Here is a 7,572-nt window from a genome sequence, read left to right on the forward strand (position 1 = left end):
GCCACAGTCCGCCCCCCACGGTCTGTGGCAGGGCGGGCGCCGAGCCTTACGTGCAGTCTTGGTTGAAAGAGAAGCAGCTGAGCGCCGCCTCGACTCCGCCCGGAGCGGCGTCCGCGGCCTCGGCCTCCATCGGGCGCTCCACCCGGGGAGCCGCAGCTCGGAGCCGGCGACGGCCACCTCAGCAGCCAGCCCGGCGCGCCCGGCAGCGCCCAACCCCGCCCCCTGGTTCCCGGACCCGGGCGGCTGACGGGGCGGGGTTTCTGCGATCGTTCCCCATTGGCCACCAGCCCATTCAGGAAGGGTGAGTACCGCCCCCTTGGCCAATCCGTGGCGTCTGTGGGCGTTACCACCCTGCTGAGCACCCGCCCCTGACTTCGCGACACGGCTCGCCATTGGTGGAAAGCGCGTGAGGGCTAGACTGCTGGCCACGTGGTGGTGTTTTCATTGCCAGAGCTTTCCAGCCCCGAGGAAGAAGCGAACAGCTGCAGGGGCTGGCTCTGTCGGCTGCGGTCTGGCTTCTGCGTCAGGGCCATTGCAAAGGAGACCGGCCGACGCGCTTGTTCTCTCCACACCCAGCCGCTTAAAGTATGACTCTGCCAATTAAACCTACAGAATTTAGTAGACCGCGTTAGACGCCAGCGCCCCACCCTTTTGTGGAGTCCTCAAGCTGCTTAGAGAAGTTCCCCAAACGGGGCTGCCCCGTTGGGCCAGGCAGATAGGAAGTTATCTAATCCACGGCCCTGCGGTTGCAAATCGTGCCTAGGCCAAGCGCGGCGGGAGCTGTGTGCATTATCTCGTTGAGTTCCTAAGGAACCTTGGGTGGAAAATACAGCTGCAGCCAGTTTGCAGAAGTCATGGGTGGCTGAACAGCTGGACGGGTTCTCTGGCGTGAACAGGGGCAGAATATGTATTTGCCTTCTTTCGAAACTTGAGCGCTAAATGGCTTTGCTCAGCCGTATTTGGCAAAACCTGATTTGGGGCTGTAAACATGACAGTAAATGTACATAAAATGGAGTAGGTAGTGAGAGGGATGGAGTCTTGAAGACGGCACATGGTTCGAGATGGATTATGGCGAAGGATCTTTTATCCTCAGGCTAAACGTATGTTGCCAGGTAGAATTACCCTCAACAGTTTATGAATCAGAAGGCTTTCTTTGGATTTATTCAATGCCCAGCCAACTTTTTAGTTCGTGTCTTTCCAAATGTAATTATTGTTACAGCAGCGTAGAATGGCATAATCCGGTTCTACCCACTTTATGAGTACGGCTGTGTGGTGTGTAATAGGACTGTGGCTATCTGGTGTATAGGCTGAAATACATCCAATTGTGTATATGCGTGTATTTCAACTGTAGACCTTAAATAGAGCAGCAAAGAGAACTATTTCACTTAAGCTTTTCTGGCTGGATTTCTGGGTTGGGTTTTCTAAAATGCAAATGTAAGTTTCTTTTCTAATTATATTATTCCACCTCTGCGTGTTTGTAAAAAGAAAGTTCTATTTGTAGATCAGCAGATGGCGATTGTTCTTTAGCTGGTGGTAAAATGTTTATAAACAATTCTAAATAAAAATACTAGCTACTTGGATGCTTTAACTGTATCCTTTTTTGTAACTTCTGATCAAAGGTGCTTGTTTCCCTTTGCATTCAGCCAAACGTGGCGATCCTCTCCGTTCTATTTAGAAAACCAGGAGTCTGGTATTTCTACACAATGCAGTACTACTGTGGGGTAAAGTGAGATCAGCTTAAGTCATTCTTAGGAAAATGGATGCCCCTGGAGACGTTAGTGTTCCATAAAGTAGGTCAGACAAACAGGCGTAAACAGCCGATGGTTTCTCTTATAGGAGAAACACAAGGTATAAATAAAGTGCAAAACAAAAGATAGCAGGAAAAAAGAGAAAGTGTAATTCAGCATGACCAATGTATCTAAAAGTGTACCTTGGCTGCTTGTGGTAGTGATACCTGTAATCCCAGCCCTCGGGAGGCTGAGGTAGGAGGATGGCTGCGAGTCTGGGCTACGTGGTGACATGGTAAGTTCAAGGCCAGCCTCAATTGAGGGGAAGACTCTGTCTCAAAGAAAACAAAACAAAGAGTGTACATTCATTGAATATAATCGTCTTCTATCTTTTGTATGTTTTGGCCTCTTTGTCACTCTATTAACCCGTGTTTCTGATAATTAACTTGATAAGGAGTTACAAAATAAATGAATTTCATGCTGGCAAGGAAAAATAATTAAAGCTAGGGGTGGAGGAAAAAGGGGAAAATAATTGAGCTGCGTCGTGTATATATACCAGTTTACCACAGCGAACGTAATTATTATGTACTGCAAATATTTACTAATAAAAATAAATAAGTGTTCTTTAAAAAGTAATGGCATATAGGGCTGAGGAGATGGCTCAGTAGAATAAGCACTTCCCTGGCAAGTGCAAGGGCCTGAGTTCAATCCTTGGTTCCGCAAAAAAAAATAAATAAATAAATAATAAATTAATGGCGTTTGGGGCACAGACTTTGATGAATGAATGTGAAAGAGCTTGTTGACAAATCAATCATATTGATTTCAATAGATGGTCTGTCTAAAGAAGATACAAAATGAATGAGCTTTGGTTTTTAAAACACAAATCTTAAAAAAAAAAAAAAGACACCAAGAGTCGGTTATGCTAGGTGCTAGGTAATTGGGAGAATTACCTAAAGTCAGAGTAAGGGTTCAAAAATGGAAGCTATTACCGGTTTGTCATTAAGAGTTTGAACTGAATGACCAGAGATGGGAGTGGGGGTTCTTGAGCAGGAACGGTTCATGATAAAAGTGGTGTCTGAAGCAGATAAGCTCAGCCTGGGTGTGCAGGGCAAGGGCCTGAGGTCTTGGGGGGACATTCTGGGGGCAAAGCACGTGAAAAGCTAAGTTAACGTGTGGCAGGCAGGCTGGGTCACTTAGGGCAACACAGAGGCATTCTGAAGCAGCCTGTACAACAGAATATCTAATTCTATGTCTTGTGGAAGATATATTCTTAAAAAGGCAAAAATAAATTGATAAATTAATTTTAATGCCATACATCAAAAATATTTCAGTAGGTAGTGAATATGGATTTATTGATTTACTTAGGTTTTTATTATTGATTGATTGTTATTATGATTGGGTTTTCTATTGTGGGACAGAATCTTTTTTCTTTTTTTTTTTTTTTATGTATTTTAGGGAAGGGCCTATAGGGTGTTCATGGTCTCACTACTAAATCGGATTTGTAGTGATCTGCCTGTGTACAGCCTCCCAAGTGCTGGGATTACAGGCATGTGCCACCATGCCCAGTCTCAATTGCCGTCTCAGCGCACCCCAGGGGTAGGGCCAGCACTGCAGATCTGGGGATCAAACCCCAGGCCCCTGAGCCTGCTTGCGAGCCTGCTTGCAGGCGCTTTAACCCACTGAACCATTTGGCCAGTCCTGTGGAACAGAATCTTGGTGTGTAGTCCAGGCTGGCCTTGAACTTGCTGCATGACCCAGGCTGCCTTCCAACTCTCCTTCCTCCTGCCTCAGTTTCCCAAGCGCTGGAATCCCATGGCGTGTCACCATCCCCAGTTTTACTTATTAGAACTCAGTGGCTAAAGTCCTGTGTGTGATTTTCATTTTGCGCGAGGCTCGGTGTGGCCCCCGGAACTTTTGAGAGAATCAATGTCAGGGCACTCCGAGTGATGGGGCAGGAGGCTGATTGCGTGGGCAGGGGAGAGGAAGCCCGGTGCTCTGCCGTTGGAAGCCAGGTCTCTGGCAGCTATCTAGGGAGCCCTGCTCGGTTCCCCTGTTTGCAGTAGCAGCAGAAATGAGAGTGGGGTTAGGGCTTCCAGGCACAGGAGAAAACCATCACCTTGCCAGCCGGGGCTTCCTGTGAAAGGCCGTGCTCATGTGTTGCTAAGTGGGCTGAAGGCCCGTGGGGAAATCGCCTCCCTCGGCTGCCTCCAAGGGTGTTATTTTACTCTGACATAATAAATAAGTCTATTTTTATAGAAGACTGCATTTATAGAAATTTATGTTTATTTTATATAAACCTATATATTTGTATGTGAGTTTAAAGATGATTCTTTCAGAATCACCTCGTGGGCCCAACTACGGGCATCTGCTGGCCGGGGGTGGTGTGTAGAGGGCAGCGTTGTGACCTCTGTCAAAGGCAGAAGCAGCCAGCTTGAGGGGCTCCACCTTAAAAAAAAGTTCCCAGAAGTCCATTCATATAAACAGTCAGGAAAAGGGTTATGAATAATTACAGAGATCCTGAAGTCAGGGCATGTCAAGCGTGTGTGTGTGTGTGTGTGTGTGTGTGTGTGTGTGTTAGTGGTAGAATCCAGGTCCTTGCTCTTGAGCTCTATCCCCAGTCCCTTTTCTTTCTTTCTTTTTTTTTTTTCAGACCTGGGGATTGAACTCAGGCCCTTGCACTTGCCAGGGAAGCGCTTATTCCACTGAGCCATCTCCCTGGCCCTTAATATATCACTTTCTTTCTTTTCTTTTCCCAGTCCCTTTTATTTATTTTATTTTTCTTTTGAAAAATTTAGGGGTTCCCTAAATAGAGAAGTTGCCCAAGTTGGCCTCCAACTTGAGGTCCTCCTGCCTCAGCCTCCCAACGCGCTGGGATTTAGTGTCTGCCACCTCACCTAGCTCTGGTTTGTCTTTCTTTCTCTTGCTTACTGTGTTTGTAAGGTTCTATGTTCCATAGACTAGGAAATTAAAGAAGGGAGAAGCAACTTTGGCATGATCGGAATAAGATTTTTAGCATTTTTTTCCCAGCTTCTACGTTCTCCTAAATGTCTATCATTTCCCTGGGGAAAAAAAAAAAAGTTAACAATTTCTGGGGAAATAGAAAAACGCCTAAATTTTAGAGAATAAAGCCAGACCCTGGGAATTAAGTATTTTTGGTAATGCAAAAGTGCAAATTGCAGCTCAGCAAATGGGGTGACTTCCTATTTGAATAATAATCAGGTTGTAATTTTAAGATGCTTTTAAGGCACACACAGGGTTCTACGAGGGGAGCTTGGAAATGAGACATCCTGTCTGACGCAACCCTTCGCTGTCACCCAATATGGTTGCCCTTGACACTCAACCATCTATAATTACAGAAACTGCTAGGTGAGTGCACGCCGCTCTCGTCTTGTTCTTTTTATAAAACCCATTCTATTTTTATAAAACCAGCTCACAGGAAATAATTTCCTTTTTCTTTCTTTGTGTGTCTCACTGCCCAGAATGTGACCCGAGATGAATTGAACCATAATGGACCAGGGTGCGGTGGCACTTGGATGGAGAACACCGGAAGCAGGGCTGGGGACGTGGAGGTGGGGAGGGGAGGGGGACAGGTCGCAGCCTGAGGCACCAGGGAGTCAGCCAGCTGTGCTAAGGTCCAAGGGCCCAGGCCGGGTCATTTCCGGAAGACACGATTTGACAGGATTGGCTAACAGGAAGTTCCAGGGCTGAGGAAGGATGCGCAGAGGAGATGCAGTGGAGTTTGTTTTGTTTGCTTGGAGTTTCTAAAATGAGCAGTTTATGTGAGTTGGCAGGCCTGCGGCCCAGGAACACGTCCAGTTATGGGCCCTCGGCACCCCAAGAACCATTCTTCTGGCTCAGTGATAGAATGGGAGGGACTCAAAGCAAAAAACAACAGCCATCTCATGACCAAAGGGTGAACCGCTGTCTCAGCCTGCAGACTTTCCTCTCCCCCTTTTTCATTTTTCTTTTCCTCCACAGTGTTCTTCCTAAGACACCAGGGAACATCACAGGTTCTTCTCCAGCGCTTCTGGATTCCCAGCCGCCTCTTCATGAAAGCGGCACCTTCTGCTGACATACCTGCAGCGAAGTAAGGGTCTGTGACCCAAGGCGAAGTAGAGAGGGTCCGCGGTGGGGGTTTTAGTCACAGGACGCCTGGAAAGCGGGCGAGGGGGGCTGGGAGTGGCAGGGCACGCGCGACTGTAATCCCAGTGGCTGAGGTGCTGTGGGACAATGACAGGTTAAGGCCCGGCCAAGCCCGGCCCAGCCCAGCCCAGGGGATTTAGCAAGGCCCTGTCTCAAAGTGGAGGTCAGTGGAAAGGCCCTGGGTTCAACCTCCAGTCGAGGAAGAGGAAGAGGAGGGGGGGAGGAGGGGGACGAGAAGGAGGACGAGGAGGAGGAGGAAGAGGAGGGGGGGAGGAGGGGGACGAGAAGGAGGAAGAAGAAGAAGAAGAAGAAGAAGAAGAAGAAGAAGAAGAAGAAGAAGAAGAAGCAGAAGAGAAGAAAGGCAGCCTTATTTTAGAGTATAATTATAGGTGACACCAAAAATGGCACACACAGCTTTACAGAAGCTTGGCTTGGGCGCCTCGGGCTTTCTTTCATCAGATGCGCAAGCATCTGTCTGGTGCAGGTGTTGTTCTGCAGCTACAGAAAACGCGGCTGAGGGGTGGTAGGCCGTCGCCCCAGGGCCGGGGTAACTCGGGTGCTGCGCCTTCGGCTCCTCTCCCGCGTCCCCACGCTGCCTTTCCCGGCTCGAGCACGGCCACAGCTGCGACGGGCACCCTAACCTGCGGTCCTCCTACGGGGTGGCAGGGAAGGGCGGGGCGGAGAGAGGCGAGGTGGAGCCTCACCCCTGGGGCCCAGCAGGAGCAGGCCCAGTGGGGTCCTGCGGCTCCTAAAAGGGGTCCGGGGCTGTGTATCCAAAAACATCATTTGCTCCCAGCCAGAGGCTTAGGGCAGACCCGGGAAGTGGTTTTGAAGAAACTTTGGATTTCTCCTTGTTAGTCTTGAGCTGTAGGGTGGAAGGAGCAGCAACCTTGTCCTGAGTTCACCTCTCTGGGAGGAAAATGGTTTGGAGAGTGAGTGAGTGAGTGTGTGAGTGAGAGTGTGTGTGTGTGTGTGTGTTGTGTGTGTGTTGTGTGTGTGGTGTGTTGGTGTGTTGCTGGGGAGTAGCTGGGCATTCTGAGATTCTTTGCGAACAGCGCCATCTAGTGACGGCAATACTTACTTCGTGCAGGTGAGGCGGATCTTGAAGGGTTTCCGCGTTCAAACGTGGTAAGTGGATTCAAAAACCTGCAAGAGACCCAGACACTTCCTACGGTTCTCCTGGAAGAAAAATAAAACACTTTTCTAAAAAATAAATGGAAAACATAGATACTTCCTTCACTACCACCTCTGTAGTAGGAGGATATATGCTGGAGCGAGTCCTGGGATGCTGGGCTGGGGCAGGGTAAGCAGAGAGTGGAGGCTTTGCTGGGACATAGACCCGAGCAAGGGAGGAAGCAGATTGGTCAGTCTTAGGGGAAAAGATGTTTGGGCATTTGGGCCCAAAGAAATCCAGGCGCTCATGGAATAGCGGGGTAGCCAGGGTGGCTGGAGTGAGAGCTGGGGTGGTTCTGGGTGGCGGTTGTGGGTGTGAGAAATCCTCAGATATTTTGGCTTGGTTTGGGCAGAGTCAGCCAGGCAGCTGTATAGAAAATAAGTGGAAGGATCTTGAAAAATTCACAACTGACCTGAGCATGTTACAAGTTCTAGAGAAAATAAATAGCCAGATCATGCCTGCTACTTACCGTATATACTGGGAGTGCTTCCCAGGCCCAGGGACACAGCCTTCTTTCCTGGGTATGTG

At 48.7% G+C, this 7,572-nt stretch overlaps 1 protein-coding gene across 1 annotated transcript in view; it reads right to left on the bottom strand.

The window, feature by feature from the left end:
* Wipi1 (WD repeat domain, phosphoinositide interacting 1) overlaps positions 1-210 on the bottom strand; it is a 32,543-nt gene extending 32,333 nt beyond the window's left edge. The window contains exon 1 of the mRNA XM_004630049.2: positions 51-210. Within this exon, the coding sequence (XP_004630106.1) occupies positions 51-130 (80 nt within the window). The 5' untranslated portion in view covers positions 131-210. The remainder of the gene's footprint in view (positions 1-50) is intronic.
* Positions 211-7,572: the final 7,362 nt, after the last annotated feature.

Source organism: Octodon degus, unplaced genomic scaffold (genome assembly GCF_000260255.1).
Source record: "Octodon degus isolate 3935 unplaced genomic scaffold, OctDeg1.0 scaffold00033, whole genome shotgun sequence".
Taxonomy (NCBI): domain Eukaryota; kingdom Metazoa; phylum Chordata; class Mammalia; order Rodentia; family Octodontidae; genus Octodon; species Octodon degus.